This window comes from Strongylocentrotus purpuratus, unplaced genomic scaffold, assembly GCF_000002235.5.
Source record: "Strongylocentrotus purpuratus isolate Spur 01 unplaced genomic scaffold, Spur_5.0 spur5_scaffold_17, whole genome shotgun sequence".
In the NCBI taxonomy this organism is placed as follows: domain Eukaryota; kingdom Metazoa; phylum Echinodermata; class Echinoidea; order Camarodonta; family Strongylocentrotidae; genus Strongylocentrotus; species Strongylocentrotus purpuratus.
In genome coordinates this window covers 14,640,603-14,660,176 of record NW_022145602.1, presented here as the reverse complement: position 1 = coordinate 14,660,176, position 19,574 = coordinate 14,640,603, and the positions used below count along the sequence as shown (strand labels likewise).

General features: G+C 38.6%; 1 protein-coding gene across 1 annotated transcript; it reads right to left on the bottom strand.

Moving 5' to 3' along the window:
• Positions 1-12,709: 12,709 nt before the first annotated feature.
• LOC115924917 (monocarboxylate transporter 12-like) lies at positions 12,710-16,725 on the bottom strand. Its single transcript, XM_030987781.1, has 4 exons — positions 16,266-16,725; positions 15,689-15,829; positions 13,937-14,842; positions 12,710-13,053 (listed from the first exon to the last, which is right to left on the bottom strand). Exons 1-4 carry the CDS (start codon positions 16,468-16,470, stop codon positions 12,920-12,922), a joined length of 1,386 nt encoding a protein of 461 aa, XP_030843641.1. The 5' UTR covers positions 16,471-16,725; the 3' UTR covers positions 12,710-12,919.
• Between the last annotated feature and the right edge of the window lie 2,849 nt (positions 16,726-19,574).

Here is a 19,574-nt window from a genome sequence, read left to right as displayed (position 1 = left end):
TCACAGAAGCAACCAGAACGTCACAAGATAGAAAGGTCTGGCTTGAGACCATGAAGCAGAAGCCATCACACATCCCCCAGATGGTATGGAAGGCTTAGGTCAAGGTAGGACAAGGTCAATGCACATTTTCCTTTATTATGAATGCCCTTTTTTCATTCACATACATTGTAAGTGCCTCTTTTCACGTCTGATAATTTCCCTTTTAACAATGATACGTGCCCCTTTTCCTCTCTAATAAGGGAACTATCCCCTTTTCTCAAATGCCCCTTTTCACCTCCTATAAATGCCCCTATCAAAATCTGATGGGGCCCCTTTTCCGTCGACAAATGCCCATTTACTATTTTCATGACTGACTTGTTTTCATACCTGGTGAGTGCCTCTTTTTGAGGGTGTAAGAAGCTACGCTCACATGCATCTATAGATGATATACTTATGTTACCTATCAAAGGTCTTTTCAGTCTTCCGTTATGAAAATGTGCTTATAACCAAATCAATTTTTTTTCCCTCTTTATAAGATGCAATTTTTCGCACTGCGATCTCACAAATATATATTTTTTCTTTGCTCGCTTCGCTCGCTCGCAAATAATTTGTTTAGACCATCACACCCAACTGCAAAGCATGATGCTTAAGCAATATCTTGTATGGTGTATAAAGTGAAACAAATATTGAAATCATCCCTGATAATGTAATCACAATGTAGGGGTATATACCAATGTCTAAAAGATTGTATATTTTCGCTAAGTTGAGATTTCACTTTGTTGGTGCCCTTTTTTTCTCCAGAAAGTGCCCCTTTTCTTGGTGCCCCCCACTTTGCAAGTCGCTTAGCCGCCCCTGAGCTTAAGTATGCATTCAATAGTTATTCATATTTATTCATTACATTCTCATTCATTGCTGTAATACTATGGTATGTTAGTGGTACCAGACACGATTGACATTAAATGCTATTTTCTGGTCCCATTTATCCTTTCAAGGTTAACCATTTACATTTTATTGTTATATTGATGTACTTTTGTTTAGATAATAAACTTCAAACTCAAACTCAAACTCAACACATTAATTTGTTTTATTCTCTTTTATCTATGTCTGTCCTTTGAACCAAGTTTTATTATAATTGCGGGAATGCAATAACTAGGTTCATGGACTATAAATCCGAATACAAAATTTATTTTGATTACATCACAAACACGTATGTACACGTGTATGAAATATATTACATGTAGAAAAAGGGTAGGGAAAATAACAAAAAGACACATAGGAGAAACGGTGGTAGAGCATAGGACTTGCACCGGAAAGTTCCAGGTTCGAAACCATGTCAATGCGCAAGTGACATTAATTATTAAAGCGACTTGCAAGTTGCAACATGTAAATTCGATGAAATCAGCGATACTGATGATTCGGATTAGTAGAACATTATTATTCCGTGTCACTATACATCAATTTTTGTACATTTTTAGATCATTTGATGTGGCCGTGATGACTTTCGATATATTTATTTTCTTTCTGTAGAGATTTCATTTTTATAAATTTTAATTTATCGGATTTGCACTCATTGTTGAAATTCTTAGACGTTCTTCAATTGAAGTTCGGGGCTATAAACCCTACAATTTTTTATGGAAACTCAAAAAATTCGATTGATGAAACATGTCCATGTATCTCTCTTGGTATGACATAATTATCAATATACACGTAGTACATGTATCATCAGAAAGTGTGGTTATTTATCTTTAAAATGATACACCATTTGTGCATTCATCACAATTAAAGATAAACTTGAGTTCTGGTAATGCGATTGCATTGTGAAAGAAAAGGTGTGAAATGGATCAGATGCAAGGTTCTGGAGTCATCAAAATCATCATAAATTTGGCAGAGTCTTGGTAAAGTAACAATCACTTACACAGAAAGATGTATATGGGACAACACACATGGTGTCGGGGCTAGTACTACCCTGATTTCCTTATCTGTCTATGCTCATTAATCAGCCAGTATACATTTTCTTCCAAAATTGTTTGGCACATGACATTTATTTGTAATCTTGAACATTCAGTGTAAGTTAATAGATTCTGTGAGAATTCATTTTCTTTTTTTTTACCAGAACTCAAGTTTATCTTTAAGGGGCAAGGTAAAAAGTAAAAAGTTACAAACTACACTGCTCTTGTTTGGCTGTGCATTCTTGTTTCTTTTAATAGTTAAAGACTATAGGGCTGCTTTTTGTACTACACTGCATAACAATACGAGTGCTTACCAGTGCAATTTCACTTTTGACTACGCCCCTTTTTTTGACGTAGTGCTCATTTCATTGCTAGAAAATTAGAAGAAAACAAAATGTTTTCAAATTTGAAGAGGAATAAACATGTACTTTGTAATGATACTAAAAAAGGCGATAGTTATCCTAATGGAACTTAACCGTTTCATTATTATGTTACATGCGTATCTATCATACTTAAGAGAGTCTTGCAGCGATTGATGGAAATGTTCAGCAGGAAAGCAACAATTAATGAAATCAGCTGTGAGAAAGAGATGATAAGCGAATTTCGGCTTCAAGTCTGTGCCAAGTAAAGACAAATGAAATAACGAAAATAAAACAAGCCCCACGAATAACTGAGTAAAAGATATATATTACGTACATATATATATCGGCACATATATCTGCACATATATATCACATTATTGTGAGAGATATTTTGAGCGAAATGAGACACCCCCCCCCCCCATAATATTACTGGATACGCCACTGTAATCTCTCCTAAATTGCCTTTGTTCGCAATATATCCATCAGACCTCATACGATCGTGACACGCTCAATAACTGACTAAATTAATTGTATCTCGTCTGTTTTTGGTTTGTTCAGCAAAGGTCAAAAACTGATTCCATCTCTCTTTTCTCCCGCTCTCTCTCTCTCTCTTTCTCCCTCTCTCTCTCTCTCTCTCTCTCTCTATATATATATCTCTTTCTCTTTAAAACTGTCTTTCTCACTGATTCTTTCACTCGTTCTGTCTCTCTCTCTCTCTCTATCACTGTCTCTTTCTTCCTCTCTCTCTCTCCCCCCTCTCTCTCTCTCTCTCTCTCTCTCTCTAACATTGTCTTTTCATTGTCTCTTTTACTGGCTCTTGTTCTCTCTTTGTTATCACCATCATCGATCAAATATCAAGTATCAAAAACTGCCACCAATTCTGAATCAAAATTTATATTTCAGAAATATGAAAGAGACTGGCCCATTTGCAGCCAACAGCAAATGTTGAAGAAGTTTGCAGGAATCATGAATATGTCACGTACGTCCTATCTGTGGAATTTACACGTTAGCAGCGTCCTATTATTCAAATTATGCAAGGGAACCCGTTTAATACTTTCTAAACTTCACAGTCAGGCACTATTGAGTGAGCGACTGACTCCTTCTTGTTTTCTTTGATAATAACATATAAATTCAATGTGCTGTAAAGGTACATGAGCAATTATTGGCTACATCAATAACCCACTTCTTGCAATGGCTGAAATTAAACTGATTGAATCTTTGCGCTGCACAAAACGTACGACCATTCGGTACAAGGGTCTAAAAATCAGACTTTACTAAAGGGATTGCAATCACTAAAGTCGGTTCAACAGAAAATGGAACTTAACCTTTTCATTAGTATGGCCTGCAAATTTGTTTTTAACCCTTTGCACAAGACAGAACTTTATATAATAATTGCCATTAGCATATTTCGAATATATAGGCCTATATACCAATCATGCCAATGGAAAGTATGTCTCTTTCTCTTATATATGTATATCTATATTTTTACATTTCTATACATATACACTTCTCCTTTCACTTGAATGTTATAGTTATTTTGATATAATGATATGTTTAATTTTGTTTATGTGAAGGAAATAAATGTTCAAACTTAAATTTGAGGCAATACGCTGTAATGCAACTTTCACTCCGAAATAATGTTTGTCATTCACAGTACGGCAATTTGATTAAAAGTTGTGCTTGATGTAAAATATATTTAGAGAGAGCGCGACCCAACACACATAAACACCTACACAAAAACATCCACACACACACACACACACACACACACACAACCGTACACAATTTTGTAATAATAATTTTGTTTTATTCCTCCAAATGTGTAATACAAACATACAATTGAATAAAATGAGGTAAAATTGTAAATACACTTTTGGTCATAATGGTGGAATAATTATTTTTACCCCAGTTTATGGACTGATTTTGACAATGATTTATTTCTAATAGATCTAAATAATAGTATACATTTTCAAATGTTAGTTAATTATAATTTACGAGTGTTTGTTTTGCGTGACTGCTAAAGCATGTGTGTGCTAATATGTTAATCAACAAGGGGCCCTACGTCCTTAAGTCATAACAGACAGTAATGAGGATTAATGCCTCACAAAATGGCACTTATATAGCTGATCGACACGGTTTTTGTTATGGGGCCTCACAGTAACGTTGCCATTGCTTAGCCACTGAATCATGACTGTATGTAGCGGGGGCTAGGGTACGTCACCGCCCCTACAATTACAAAATACAAAGAAAATGCAATAAACTATCAATAATTCATTGCATTTTCCCCCGGTCTCCAACAGGTAAAAATCCTCTGTAGGGCCCTGCATTATGGTTATCTTAGGGGTTGGGGCCAAATGCAATGAATTATTGACATTTATTGCATTTTATTTTATTTTTGTGTGGTGTATTTGTGGGGGCGCGCGACGTACCGTAGCCCCCGTGCGTATAGTCATGATTCAGTGGCTAAGCAATGGCCCCGTTACTCTGAGCCCCAAGGATCAAAAACGTGTCGATGTGCTATATTCGTGCCCTTTTAAGAGGCATTAATCCTCATTAATGTCAGTTATGACTTAATGACGTAGGTCCCCTAGTTGATTAGCATAGCAGCATAAACAAGATTTAGTAGTACGCGAAACAAACACTCACAAATTAATATTTAAAAGAATCTAAGAATGTATACTATTATTCTAGATCTATTAGGAATAAATCATTGTCAAAATCATTCCATAAATTGGTAAAAAAAGTAATAATTCCACCATTATGACCAACAGTATATAAATGTATATAGCACAATGGTTTAATGTATATATATATATATATATATATTTGTAATAACTGGTCAGCTATATGATCTGAGCAACATACTGGGTTGTTTGATGAATGCTTCTGCATCAATTGCTCTGCAATTTGTATTCTCCACTCTCTGAAATTCTACAATTACCCTGGACCAAATTCTATACCTAACCCTCATCCGTACCTTAAATTTTACCTAAAATCTGATTACAATCCTAACCCTAATCCTGTTCCTAAAGCGTTTCTTATTGTTTAAGGAAGATAGCCCATAGCGACATAGCAACAAATTTCAGAGCACAGTAATACTCTGATACATTTAAATTGTGTGTGTGCGTGTGTGTGCGTGTGTGTGTGCGTGTGTGTGTGCGTGTGTGTGTGCGTGTGTGTGTGTGTGCTTGTGTATGCGTGTGTGTGTGTGTGTGTGCGTGTGTGCGTGTGCGCGTGTGTGCGTGTCTGACTGTCTTTGTTCAATGCACTGTTTTATTCCTCACCCAGTAACTAGGCGCAAGTGAGATCTGGCAGTAAAAGATTGTCTGATATTCAGTGATGCATGCAGAGATTCAAATGAAAATGGTACCTTAATGTACTGGGAGGATAACTCTATCAAGATATATCATAAAACCCCTGATTAAATATTCATACTTAAAACACTACAACTTTTAAAAAGTGGGATATTTTTTCTGACTCACTCTGTAGTTCAGTGCACCGCACGGCACCCTGCCGGCACCCTTACGGGCGCCTTGCATTTCAATCGACCAATTTTCTCCGGGCACCTCCCGGGCGCCGCAGAATATGTGACCACACATGCCGTAGAAATGAAAATCGGACGGTTCCCGTACAGTCTCTAAATCCACGGCAAGCCGCCGGGTAGGGAAAATCGTACGGGGCCCGGTTTATATGTGACCTAGGCACTAGCAGGTGGTTTTTATGTACAGGTTCCTTTAGTACATGTTTCAATGAGAAACCATTTTGAAGGAAAACCAAAAAAATGTGGCCTTTGTTGACAGGTGGTCTTTCTATAGAGGTGGTCGCTAAAGCAGGTTTGACTGTACTGCCAATAAGATACCAGCAGAAGTACATTTTCCTGTTACGATAGTACTTAATCTTACTAGTCATTTTATTACCATGAATCCTAGAAGAAGCTTGTATATCGACATAATACGAAAGTAGATTTGGAGTTGGAAGTAATACCACTAGTTAAGTCAGGGTCAGAGTTGCATAATGAATACATTTATAAAATGATCACAAAAATGTCAATATTGATAAGAATGAGTAAAGTCAGAGTTTAGGGAAACAATTGAGTTGTAAATTTACGTTACTGGCAAAATACATGTACATGATTACAGTACCGAAAACATAAAGTCTACAACTAAATACGATTCCACTTTTGATTACTTAATTTGTATGCGGCTTTTACAGTTCATATGTATCAGAGTATAACAGTACTCTGAAATGTTGATGTCTTTTTTTTGGTTGTAATTTAAGTATGGACGAATTAGGGCCTTTGTTGAACACTTTTAGATGTAAGCTTGAATAAGTCATATTATCAAAACACGTAAATGCGAACAAATACATTTTTCACATACTTAAATGACAAGTCCAATCGAAAAAAAGTTACTTTTAATAAAAGCAGAAAATCAGGCAAACCAATCAAAAAAAGTTTGAGCAAAATCGGGTAACTAATGAGAAAGTTATGAATTTTTGAAAAAGTATGTAAAACTATAGAACAATGAGAATCACCGTAACACAAATTGCCAAGATGGTTATCAGTTTGTGACGTCATGTCCTCACCATTTATAAATTGCTCTATATGGTTTAATCCCATTAATTTCCCTTTTTATTCCACAAATCTTGATTTCCCCATGCCTTTGCCCAGGTTATATGATTTGTATCATATGACATTTCACAACATCAAGTCCAAATTTGTCAAACCTCTGGCAGGACTTGGTGATTCGTGGACTGTACCAGAGGAGTTGCTAATAAACCTGGATTAAATATATATTAAAATCGTAATATGCAGGGGGGGGGGGGTAGTGTGCATACGAATTGACTGATACTGAATTTTCTGCGGGAAACATCAGATAACATATCAATGAAAAATGTAGCATCAATTTAGGGGGCTAGAAAACTTATTTCATGATACTAGCTGACAAAATACAACTTTCAGGTGATTTTGACAGATTTTGAGACAGAAATTTGCATATCAAAATATATGCAAATGTATGACGTCATTAATAAATGAAGACAATAAAATAAATTAAAATACTTTTGTCTACCCTTTTTTCTATGATTTACAAAGATTGTTTATCAATTTGGTAGAGATAAGACCTATATCTGCTGAGAAACAGTGTAAAATGTAAGAACATAATTCACAAACCCTAAGAAAGTGTACAATACACGAAAAACTGATATGTTTACATACAAAATAAGGAGAAAAACAAACAATGTTTACATGAGTTGACTGAATTATTTTTGCGGGAAACATCAGATGATATATCAATAAATAGTTTTACACCAAATTAAAGGGTTATACAACTTATTTAATAGCAGACAAAATACAACTTTCAGGTGATTTTGACAGATTTTGAGACAGAAATTTGCATATCAAAATATATGCAACATTTCTGACGTCATTAGTAATTGAAGACAATAAAATATATAAAGATTATACTTATATTTGCTGAGGAATAAGGTAAAATGTAAGCACACAATTCACGAACCCTAAGAAAGTGTGCAAAATACGAAAAACTGATATTTTTACATATCTTCAAATAAGGGGCAAAAAATGTTTCTTGGGAACATCTTTTTTTCTGATAAAATAGATCCCATTGAACAAAATGACCCCCAAAAAGTAGGATCATAGGTGGGGGGGGGGGGTATAAATTGGCTGCTGGTGTGAATAAATAAGAATAAGATTCTTAAAGTAGACACACGAAGAATCAAAAGTGTTTTGAATTGATGCAGAACTCATATCATTGCGAAGGGGAAGCCTTACTGATCAAATACAACAACTCTCTTCTTCAAAATATGTTTGGGGCCCGCAGTAATCAATTCTCAAAAATGTTAGTTTCGAGATCCAGATTTTCTGCCTTCAGCGGTCCTTTGTAGAGCGTCAATATTTGTGACGTCACACACGGGACACGGCTCGCTAGCAGCAGACTAATACACGCGCGACTCCGGTAGGCGGCCGGTACTGAGCTGTTTGTCCAGTGTGTGACTTCACTATTCAGAGCTCGCTACGCTCGTGTGTTTGGCTTACGTTCAGGGGCGTTCGGGGGGTCTAAGAAGGGTCTTGAAAAACTGATTTTACGCCTTTCCATGATATCTATATGATTTCTCAGCAAATTATTCGTGTTTTTCAAGAGAAAATCTTTCCGTCCATATGTAATTTGTTCTAATTATCAGTTGTAGTGAATTTTTCTTTGTGTAGCTCCTTTAAGGAGAAAATAGGAAATTTATATCATCAATATAAAGAAAACCGGGGGGGGGTGGACGAATAGTCGCGTGCGACGCGACACGACACTCCCAACGCACCCTTTCGGCCAAACCAGGGGGAGGGGGGTGGACGAATGGTCGCGCTCAAATTAACTTGCCGGGACGCGACGCTACCCACCCCCGTCCCCTCACTCCGAAAACAAAGGAGCCCATGCGTGTTACTAAAATGTCCGGTAAAAGGGTACTTTTCGTGCGACAAAGTCCGGCCCGAGAATTGTAAAAAAAAGGGGTGTATTAACTTTTTACCCGGAGATTTATTTAAAAAGGGGGTCTTTTTTCTCTCATCTCTTTGGACTCCTGAGAAATCATTCCGAATTTAGGGGGGGGGTACATTGAGCATTTGTCATGATTTAGGGAGGTCTCCAAGGCAGGAAAAGCCTGCGAAAAGCCCGCGAAAGGGGGGTTCGGAAATGTTGGCAGTCCTCAGATAGGGGGTGCTTTCAAAAAGAGGGAACAAGCATATGCGTACCCTAAAACACACTGAGTGGGGGGGGGGGGGGCCGGGTACCCACCCTTTCGGCATAATCCACTTTATACATCTCACCGACTTCAAACTCCTGCATTGATATAGTACACGAGGATCGAGCAAGTATACCGACACAGCTGACCCGACACAGCATATATTTCTTTCTTGCTCCTTCGACGAGACGACTCTCTCTTTTACTCCCACTCCTCCTCTCTCAGGCTCTTACCTCCCCCTCTTTCTCCTCTGTTTCACCCCCGTTTCTTTTGTTTCCCTTTTCTCTTTTTTCTTCTATTTTTTCCTTTCTTTCCTCCCTTCCCTCTTTTTATTTTTTCTCTTTCGTTTTTCTCTTTCCCTTTCCCTCTCCCCCTCCCTTTTCTCTTGTTTCCCGACGGCAACGCAATTTTACCGACAATATCATGACAGGTGGGGGGGGGGGGAGGGTGTCGCACCCCCACATCCCCCTTTGGAGACGCCCCTGCACACACGCCTTACACCCACACTCGTACGCGCACAACACACAAGAAACAAAAACAGAGGGAGTGAATTGTGGATTAATTCCTCGTGGATTTAATATCATTGAGCGTGCCATGAGGCATGAGGGTATGCAGAACTCTTTACCATCCCTTCCCTTTCTCTCTCAATTCGCATCTATCACGAATGGATGTAGAGAGTTAAGCAGTTGGTTGGTGTCATTCGTCATCGCCTCATGAGGGAGTGGATTTTTTTCCTCAGGAAGTGCAGTGTGGAAGTCTTGACATGAACTTGACAAACAATCAAACATTAAAGGCCTCTTGGATCTTCTGGAAGGGAAACGAAATAGACCAATCACTTATCAGGAGAGGTCGTGCAAGCCACAGCTTCAGCGATAGGAAGCATCCATGCTTATTGTTTTTCGATATGTTGTATAAAAGCTCCTTTAATCTTGAGGGATCTTCCTATTAATATGAGTCGTTTGCTCCTAGTAAACGGTTGTTATGTTGATAATGTCTGAAGTTGCAAAAGAGCGTTTGCGAATGACAATTTTTGTGAAAGGGGGCCCTGGTTCTACATCCCGCAGGTCATAGCTCATAGGTTTGGTCGGTTATCCAGTTGGCCCTGTCTCGCAATGGGACCTAACTCTTAACCTAATTCCTTAGTATTATAATCTTATTAGGATCCTATGTTGAATGTAACGTAATAAGAGTTAAATTTCCATCCTTTTTTCAAAGCTTGTAGCCCGGTGAGTCTTGCTTCCTTTGTTTTAGACCCAAACATTCAACAGCTACTGCCCTTGCAAAACTTGTAAATCAATGGTCGTTGAATATTGATAACAAAGAAATTTTTGGAGTTGCCTTCATTGATCTTCGTAAGGCTTTTGATACTGTTGACCATGAGCTACTTCTACATAAACTAGCTTGTATAGGTTTTAGTAATAGAACTATTCATTGGTTCAAATCATATTTAGGGGATCGACAACAAGTGACCCAATTCAAAGGAGCCAAGTCGCATCCATCAACTATCAAATTAGGAGTGCCACAAGGTTCAATTCTTGGTCCCCTTTTATTTTCAATATATGTTAATAGTCTACCTGAATGTACTCCTGAAGGTATCATAGATATGTATGCTGACGATACGACACTTACCGTCAGTGCAAATGATGCAACTGTTGTGGAAGAATAATTAACTGTTGCGTTAAACAGAGTCATGGCATGGATTAAGGAAAATCGTCTTGTTCTTAACACTGAAAAAACTTGTGTCATGTTAATAGGCTCACCTGCTAATCTCAAGAAAATTGAATCTTTCACCATTTCATTAAACGGCAATTTGATCAAAAGAGTTCAATTCACCAAATGCTTAGGACTTTTGATAGATGAAGAATTGAAATGGTCTAAACAAATCGAAAACGTAAGTAAACTTACCCAGAAAAACATTAGCATGATAAAGAGAGCAAGAGTTTTTTGCCTAAAAAATCCTTAAAGTTACTTTATAACAGTCTAGTGTTGCCACGATTAGATTACTGCTCTGTTGTATGGTCGAACCGATTTCATTCTCATACAACTAAGCTGCAAAAAATTCAAAAGAGCGCCGCAAGAATAATATTGAACAAGACATATGACACACCGTCGGCTGATTTGTTCACAAGTCTTAAATGGATGACACTAGACAAGCGCTTTGAGTTAAGTCGCGTTATGATGATATATAAATGCGTTCATAACTTAGCACCTTCTTACCTTCAGGTAGGCTTAATCAATCCTAATGATGTACATGAGCATCATACAAGGCAAGTAGACAGTGGATGTTTACGTGTGCCTAGATTTCACACTGATTGTTATAAGTGTAGCCCAATTGTTTCTTCCATATTTGAATGGAATAAGCTAGATAATTCATTGAGAACGGCTTCCTCTGTCAATTCATTTAAGAGATTGTTTAAACAAAGTTGTAATTTATGAATGGCTCAGCCGTACATACACTACGTGCATGTTCTGTAATATTTACATGACTTATTCACATAATTGCGACTTAATTGATATTTTCCTATTGACATTACTGTTTACTAGGTTAATGATATATGTTTATTTTGCAAACGAGTATAAATTTTTGTAACTGTTCTGTATAAATGTTATAAACGATGTAAATAAATTATGTTCATTCAGGGCCCCATGGAAGACCACTACTTGTTGGTGAATGGGCTACCCTGTCAAAAGATTAGAATTAAATAAATTAAATAAATAAATAAAATCGGAATAGATGTGCCAGTAGAAAATCTTTTCTCTGTTATTGTCTACGATTTTACTGTTCTGTGCCGGTTTTTGTTATTTTACTATTACTATGTATTATCAATTGTTTGTTTTATTCAAAATCATCTCGAAGCCCGAGGGCTAAATTTTGTGATTTGTTTACAATTTGATAGAAACATTAAAATACAATAATACATATGAAATCAAAGATAACATGAAACAATTGAAAATTCGTTAAAGTTCTTAGTAAAACATAAAGATATAGGCCAATATAATATGTACATGCAATAATATTTCCTTTCAAATATTCTTAGTTTTTTATCGGATCGTGTGTTGAATTGTTTGTAATCAGAGCCGGCTATTAAAATGATTGTAATAGATTGGAACAATTAAAAATTGTGTGATTTTAACAAATAAACCAATCGGTAAATTACAGTAATACAGTAGAATATTGCTTCAAATTCATAGAAAATTAATTACGATTCACAATAGCAAAATACAAACATAATTATATAATATTCATGAATTTTACCCTGTAGCCATCTATAAGTGTTTATGTAAATAGATAAAAAGGGCAGATCTATATTTAAAGGCATCGTTTAACAATGTTAATACTGAGATGAACGGCCCTACGTGTTATCAGTGTCTGTGACATAGTGTGATATCGAAGCCCTAAAATATTGCGCTTCAAAACGATCAAGAAGTGCCTCAAAAAATAAAAATCTTTGAGTGACCGGTTTTTCCATACTCATTTCCCCCCAATAGACTGTAGTGTTATGAAAACCGTTAGGAAAACGCAACATTTTGTTTCGATTTCCAATCATAAATATCTTGATAATTAGACGGGCGATAGGCATGTAAAAAGTAATTGGGTTTCTGACTGACCTAAAGGTTTATAATTAACATTGCAGCATGAGCTAAATCCAGGATTTAGTTTCAGAATCTGAGACAAAGTTACCGGATCCCTTTAAATATAGACTATATTTTTTCTTCCTGTTAACCGTAAAAATATATCATTCCATGAAGCACATTGACGGTTATTTTCCCATTTGGCTATGTTTGTCCCTCCGTTTTCCTCCCATGCGGTGCGGGTGAATAGGACCCCTAGCTATGCCAATAACGATAACTGGCACCAGAAATTGTACCTCCTGCCCTTCATTAACGGGGGGTAACCATGGCGACCATCCAATCCATGATGATGGGAGAAATGATGATACAGGACTCCAATATATTAGCTGCTCCAAGCACACAGAACATGATATCAAAAGACTTGGTGTAATCGTACAGAAGCCCTGTTTGAGGAGAAAAGATTTATTTTAAATAAAAATGTAATTTCTTGTAAGCGGGACTGCACTACTTGTAGCTACTTGCGCCCTCTATATGGCAAACAATGCCTAATCGGTGTATGTTGGTCCCCCATGATCCTTTTTCTATTATGTTCATTGACAGCTGATTTGATAAGATAACCACCTGTCAGTGACCTTACAGGGAGGTCTAATCCCTTCTGGCCGAACTCGTGCAGATGGGCTTTAAAGACCGTCAGCACTACTGGGCCAGAAGGGATTAGACCACACAGCGAGGTCACTGACAGGTGGCTATCTCATTAACTCAGCTCTCAACTAACATAAGAAAAAGTAGGAAATAAGTTTTCTATATAGAGGGAGCAATATACAAGTAGGACAGTGAGGCTTTTAAACTCATGATATTATGTACATGTATTTTTTTCATTTGCAAAGTTTTTAATGTTAATTGAATTGATGTAATTTTTAATGCAAAATCTGTTTCCTTTACCTACGAATTTGCAATATGCGGTACACAAATATCTTATTATTATTATATTGGCCTATTATTTTGTATAATTACGTGTTTATTAAATCCACGATAACTAATAATGTGTATTTGTATTGTTCTTTTAACTATATCCCACGTGTTGATCAATTGGTACATTGCCTTATTCAAAATTTATAAAGGGAAAAACCGATAGCATCTGCATGTCAGCAAAAGGAAGAAAAATAGAGGGCGTTCCTCATACTCTATTTTTCATTACGCTGCTGTATGTACCGTGACTTCCGAACGAGTTTTTTAAAAGATAACATCTAACAACAAACAAACAAACAAACAAATCAAAATGGTCCGAAACAGACAATTTTTATCCGTTCATAATCATGTACATACCAATGAACAACGCCCCGACTGCCTCCCCTATACCAACGGCGAGTGATGAGAAAGACAATGCAGCTGGGTACCTTTCGTCCGAGACACTGTCCTTACACAGAAGGTTGAAACTCATGACTTTCCCACCTATTGCGAAACCATTTATGGCTGCTAAACAGCTAAGAATCGAAAATCTTTTAGTGAAGAAATTACAGAAGAACGCCCCTGCTGATACGATGGAGATGAAACAGTAGGTGACCTGGGGTTTCAGATTGAGCCTTGCAGCCTGGAAACCTACTGTGAGCCTTCCAAAGATGTTCGCAGCCCCGCCAATGGTTGTGAGTAGGACGGCTCTGCCGGGACTGATACCCTTGGCTTCGGCATTGGGAATCAAGAAGACGATCCACCCGTAGAAGGAGACGGCTAAAATAAAGTGGGTCATGCAGATTGTGATAAAGCGGGGGCAATCACGGAAGACTTTAATATCGAAAATATCCAGGAATATCTTTTTGGCAGCTCTGGCGATTATGGCGATAAAGCAAAAGACCCCATCGTCATTGCGATCATCAGCTATGTAATGTGGGTCAACAGTTGCAGGTTCGTTTATCAGGGACACAAGTTCTTCATGGTCTTCCCCGATCTGAGCTCTGCCGGCTAAAGTTGAAGGTTCTCCTAATACACGCCTTTGTTGACTACTTGACGCCATTAGTAGCCCCGTCACACACGAATGCAAGTTTAAGGCCCCTAGAATAAGGATCGCTCCTCTCCAGGAGTATGCCATGACGAGCTGTTCTGTAAGCAATGGGAGCGTCATCATACCTACACCGCTGCCCAGGAGGACAATGGTTGTAGCGATCTCGAAGTGATCTGGAAAGTAGTCAATGACACATGCGTGAGAAGGCAAAATGACGACGCTAGAACCAAACCCTGGTGAAAAAGGGAAAAAAACATTGTCATGAAATATATAATTTTGATAACGTTAGCTAGGGACGGTTTTTCCGAACAAAATACACTGAAGAAATCGGTCAATTGATCATAAATGACAGTGGCAATGGCAAGTGTATTGTGTATATTCCATAGACTGTCGTCTGTCTGATTCTTTTTTTCAATTTTCAAAGATTACAGCAAATTCAGAAACAAGATTATGTAAGCAAAAACTCCTTGATCAATTAACTTGCTTTGAATGGAGTACCTCAGGGGTATACTTTGGGTCTATTATTGCTTTGTATCTATGGGTGCGTTTATTGGGTCTAATTGCCACTAGATATGTACATATCGTACCCCTATCATACCCCACTATCGAACCCCACTATACGATCGTGATTTGCGGGACGTCGCGTTTATCGTCTCTTCACGATTCACAATAAGGGCCTTGTCTCTGCACAGCTGCTCTGCGCCGTTTGACCCGGGAAGCAGACAGTTTCTCGGAGGTCAACTTCACACACAATTATGCATGCTTGTACAACAACATGACACAACACATGGCGCGCTAGCCTTCGAACCGGAAATTAACCTTGGAGGTCCGATTTGTATGTAGAGTTCAAAACAGCTTTGCGTTTATCATCTCTAAGAAACGTGATTCTTGCTGTATGTCACATTCAAAACACATCTTTTTTCGTCTTTAGATATGCCCATATCTAAAGACCTTTAAAAAAAGGCTTTGCGTTTATCACCTTCGAAATTTGCCTGAAAGACGTTTGAGAAACCTGAATCTAGCCAAAAATTTGGTCAATAAACGCACCCAGAGTAATAAGATATTCGTAGAAGTCCTACCTGTTAAAAGCATTAGCAGTAGAAAGTGTATTCCAGATGTTGCAAAATAAATGAGGCTGAGTCCTGTAGCGGCAATGCTACTGCCTGTAATGATGAGTTTTCCTGCTGAAAACCGCTTTAATAGAGGAACATTTACAACCGCTGTGAAATGAAACATTTAGAGGCAAGAATCGATTAGATTTTTTAAATTTTTTTTTAAATAAATTAATATATTCAAGGAAAATAGTGAACCTATTGCTTTCTGGCAGGATAGATTAGCAAAAATGTCACGGATCGTCTTAGATGTTATTACTATATCATTTTTAGGGATTAGAATATAAATGGCGTGACTGACTTTCAGTGATGCGAGATTTATTAATTGGAATGCTTTACAATGAAAATCACTTATAAATGATATCATTATGTTTAATCTAAATGGATTCGATCCATTGCTATAGCACGCGGAGCGTCGATTACGCGTCCATATCGACTATATGTTCTTAAATACATGTAGTTACAAACCGATGCTTTAGGGCACAATGTAAAATCAATACTGGTTATGATTGATAAATGGCCATCGTAACAAAAAGCATCTCACCAAAGCAATGCGCTATGCCATGACATAGTCCAATGGCTACTCCGACGACAGCGAGAGACGTTTGCAAGTCGTCCGTCATTTCCTCAAGGAACACGCCCAACGATTTTAACGTTCCGATGTCAAAATATCCGACGGCAAAGAGTCCCACAAGAATCAGCCATCGCTTCTTTGGTCGTGGTCTGCTCTGCGAGTCCATTATTTTCATTCGAATTTAAGGTGTGTAAGTTCATGTTAGCTATTAGGGCGATTAAACAACGCCACGGAAGGCAAAGAGGACGGGAGAATTCACTCGACCGAGATCAATAATTTATGCAGTTCGGATTTTGTCTATTGAAATATTATTATTCTTATCAGGTGAATGAAATAATTTGTATTGAGGCACTTCATGCATTACATTTGGTTACTTTACGAAAATGGTCTATTGTACGGCGATACAACTCTTCCGTCGAGTGTAGGGAACGAACGCTATTATGGCTGAAAACGCTCGTGGAAGTCAACAAGACGGACAAAAGGGGGTTTTAGAATATTTAACTCTTATCCTGCCATGAGACTGCTAGCGCGCTATTGTTATAGTGCCGTGAGCATGCGAGCGAGCCACCGCTACGCTATGGAAGGCCATCACCGCCATAAACTTAACTAGTAACGTAATCATAAGGAAACACTTACGTACACTTAGTATCCAATGATTTTACAGAGTAGTGCTTGCGTTACTAAGCAGTTACGGTAGTCAAATATGGAAGGCCAACGCCGCCATATATCGCAAGCGAGCTTGCGGTACTGGTTAGTAGCTTACGGTAGTTAGTATAGTGCTTGCGGTAGTTGATCGGCCAATTACTGTGCAGGGTTATCGTTTACGTACACAAAACGGGAAATACAGTACCGCATGTTAAACATGTGTACGTATATTTAACTCTGGCAAATCAGAGCACTTGTTATAGCGGGCCGTCGGGTAGCCTTTTCGGCCGTGTCGCGAATTTTGTTATGCAAAGTTACACGATCGAGGCGAGTATGATTGTGTTAGTGTTACAGTATAGTTCGTAGTATTTAGTCCTTATAAGACTGGTTTGTATCTTTTAATCATACTTCATCACTTCTCAAATGGGAAACTTCTGGCATTTTACTCTCTGAAAAGTTTACAGTTTGAACACCAAAAAAGGGAAACAGATGTGGCGCGGGACGGAGCTAGAATTGTGGCATCTTAGATAGCCCGACTTGGCCTGTCAATTCAATATATATATTTTTCAATACGTCTTGTCGCAAGCAAGGAAGGGGTGGGGGGAGGGGCTCAGGCTGTTTTGCAATTTAGGGCGTGGGCTGAAAGGGAACTAAAAGGAATTGATTGGGACTAGGTCTATTTTTAATATTTTTTTGTTTTATTTAGGCCGCAGCTGGATCTCTGCAGATGAGCACATGGAATGCACACGAACCAAGCGTAAGCCAGGCGCGGATCAAGGGAAAAGATGGGGCCCAGCGCGGGGGCCTTCCCCCCAAAAAATATATTAAAACAATTTTTTTTTTTTAAAGAAAAAAAAAGGAGAGAGGGGGAGAAGGAAAAGAAGGGAAAGGGAAAGAAGAGAGAAAGGGAAAAAAAGAAGAGAAAGAAGAAAAGAAAAGGGGAAAAGAAGGAGATCGGGGGGGGGGGGGTGAAAGGACCTTGCCCATGCTGTTGCCTCCCCCCCCCCCCCCCCCCGCAGCAAAACAGAGAGCAGGAAGGAAAGAGAAAGAAAAAAAAAGGAAAAGAGGAGATAAAGGGAAGGAAAAAAGAGGAAGAAGAAGAAAAAAAGAAGGGGATATCGCCGACCAGTCGTGGATCGGGGGGGGGGGGGCAAAATGCCCTTGCCTCCCGCCCCCCCCCCCACCTCAGCAAAAGAAAGAAAGAAAGAGAGAGAGAGAGAGAGAGAGAGAAAGAATGGATAGGAAGGGAAGGGGAAGGAGGAAAGAGAGTGAAAGAAAATGAAAAGGATGAAGACAAGAAAAGGGGGAAAAGAAGGGAAAATAATCTTCTTTCGTCATTGAGACCAAGCGCCAAATACGCACCTGATCAACCCTGGCGTACTACGGGGGGGGGGGGGGGGGGGGGGTGGGCTTGGGGCATTTGACCCGAACCAAATTTTCAACGTGGTTTATTTCTAAATCAATACCAGTGATTTACAAATTTTGCTTAAATGACATAATTTTTCGGGATTTTTCCTCGCTTTTTAGTTCACTGAATTTGTGTATGTATTTGTTGGAAAATGACAAATTCAAAAATTTACAGTCAGGCAAGAAATATGCTTATTAAGAGGCCAATATGCCAGGGTCCGCAGAACGATGGGGCTCAGGGGGCTTGACCTCCCTCCCCCTCTTTGTTTAAAAAGTATATTAAAGAGAAATAGAAAGAAAGATAGAAAGAAAGAAAAAAAGAGTGACCTGCATGTGTCACAAATAAAGTATCAAAATATGGTCAGCTGACCGTAATTAAAAGCCTAAAAACCCCTGGTCCCCACCCAGGGCTCTAAGGCGGGCCTCTGGATGCTCATCAGACGGTAATTTAATCCCTTAAAATCCTGAGCTTCTGGGGGCTGCATCCCCTGGACCTCACGCCAATTAGTGACCTGTCAGTATCATGAATAAGGTATCGAAATATGCTCATTTGACCGTAATTAAATGCCCATACCCCTAAGCTTCCGGGGGTTCCACCCCTTATTCCCCACCGGGGTTTGCCCTAGACCCCACGCCAATTTACGCTACGCTGTATCTGAAGGTAAATACTTTATCCTCCTCCACCCACTTTAAAAAAACCGTTCAGCGGGGCACATCCCCCCAATTTTTGAAGTACCCCAAAATTGCCCCTTCCTACAGGAAAAGTGTCCCTTACCGTTGTAAGAAGTGCCCCTTTTTACATAGAAAAAGTACCCCTTTTAATTTGACAAGTGCCACTATACTTTTAAAAAGTGCACCTTCCCCTTTCCGACTCTGATAAGTACCCCTGATAATGTAATCATAATATATGGGTATATACCAATATCTAAAAACTTGTCTATTTTTGCTTTAAAATTCCCTTTGAAGTTGCCCTTTTTTGTTGGTGCCCCCCCCCCCCCCACTTTGGAAGTCGCTCCGCCGGCTCTGTGACTGTGTACATGTCACATGTGTTAATGCTCCAACACTCAAGAGCGGTCGAAGATTCCATAAATTAATACATTTAGTAGTTGCATATTTTCATAGGCTGTTAAGTAGAACATTGAACACGATGACGATAGTCAAGACTCAAGACGAGGTCAGGGACAAGCGCAAGGACACGGATAAAGACACGGATACATTAGCTCTCGT

What these genes read in the sequence shown, in the direction of transcription:
- LOC115924917 (XM_030987781.1), bottom strand. Translation starts at nt 16,470, where the DNA reads ATGAAAATAATGGACTCGCAGAGCAGACCACGACCAAAGAAGCGATGG. An exon ending in TGGCATAGCGCATTGCTTTG is followed by an intron (nt 15,830 to 16,265) that starts GTGAGATGCTTT and finishes TTCATTTCACAG; the next exon opens with CGGTTGTAAATGTTCCTCTA. An exon ending in AGTCGGGGCGTTGTTCATTG is followed by an intron (nt 13,054 to 13,936) that starts GTATGTACATGA and finishes CTCCTCAAACAG; the next exon opens with GGCTTCTGTACGATTACACC.